This window comes from Aplysia californica, unplaced genomic scaffold (genome assembly GCF_000002075.1).
Source record: "Aplysia californica isolate F4 #8 unplaced genomic scaffold, AplCal3.0 scaffold00144, whole genome shotgun sequence".
NCBI lineage: Eukaryota > Metazoa > Mollusca > Gastropoda > Aplysiida > Aplysiidae > Aplysia > Aplysia californica.
Window position 1 is genome coordinate 216,763 of NW_004797414.1, and position 1,323 is coordinate 218,085.

At 39.9% G+C, this 1,323-nt stretch overlaps 1 protein-coding gene across 1 annotated transcript in view; it reads right to left on the bottom strand.

Moving 5' to 3' along the window:
* The window catches only part of LOC101848583, a gene marked incomplete at both ends in the record, with an annotated part of 11,346 nt that overhangs the window by 1,700 nt on the left and 8,323 nt on the right, over nucleotides 1-1,323 (bottom strand). The window contains 2 exon segments of the mRNA XM_013081738.2: nucleotides 328-430; nucleotides 1,048-1,216. Coding sequence (XP_012937192.1) covers nucleotides 328-430; nucleotides 1,048-1,216 — 272 coding nt within the window.

Here is a 1,323-nt window from a genome sequence, read left to right on the forward strand (position 1 = left end):
CACACACACACACACACACACACACACACGCACACGCACACACACTCACACACACACACACACACTCACACACACACACATACACACACATATACATTCATGCACGCACACGACACAGACACACAATATGGGCTAACACATGTGATATTATTATACACATACAAACAAGTGCACAAGTTCACATAATATTTTATACACAGACACACATATACACACGCACACACACACACCCACACACAAATATACACACCCACAGTTACACACACGTAAACAAACAAAACCACTGTTTAATATGCAGTAGAGGTCTAGAATGGTGTACATCCTTACAGTTATTTCCGTCTCTCTGTTTTCCGGATCGTCTTCGAGTCTTCGTGAAGCTTCCCTGTTCGAGACAGTCCACGTAGGATGAGGTCGAGGAGCTGAGAGCCCTCTAGCAAGTCAACACACAGCCGTGGATAGAGGGACAGAAAGACAAAACAAAACATAAATACATGGAATGTAGATGGGATTTTTTTTGCGACCACATCGACAGCAACAACAAGATCAATGACATAAAAAAACAACAATAACAACAAAAATAAGAACAGCAACAACAGCAAAAAATGCAACCACAACATCCATGACAATCACAACAATCACAACAACAATAACAACCACAACAACATTAGCAACAACAACAACAACAACAACAACCATAACAACCACAACAATTACAACAACACAAAACAACAACACGTTGGTCAACAATGGCAATTTAAAAAATGACATTAATAACATCAGATCTGTCGAGAGTAACAGCAACAGTAACAACAATAAAAGCATCACTTGAAACAACATAAACAACAACAACAACTACAACAGTAACAACAAAAACAATAACAACAACAACAACAACAGTAACAACAACAAAGCGGATTAACACAAAACTGCAAATACAATAAAATCAATGTTAACAGAAATATACGATGTCAAGAACGGCATCAACAGTTACAGCAAACAACGACATCAACAATGCTGCCATCATCAATATCAGGTCACGTGATGCACCTGTATCAAGCCCTGTTGACGTTTCTGTCGTCTGCGCTTGAGGACAACCTCCAAGGTCAGAAATACCAGGATGAAGATGAGGACGAAGTCTTCTAACAGTGGGAGATTGGCTAAGATCCAATCGGCCGGGATAGAAGGACAGAAGGGCTTCCTCAGCGCGAAAGAGCATCTGGTTAATAAATAGAAGATATGGTAGGATATTGTTATAATGGCAATGTCATGTATGTCTTTTTAGTGTGTGTGTGTGTGTGTGTGTGTGTGTGTGTGTGTGTGTAT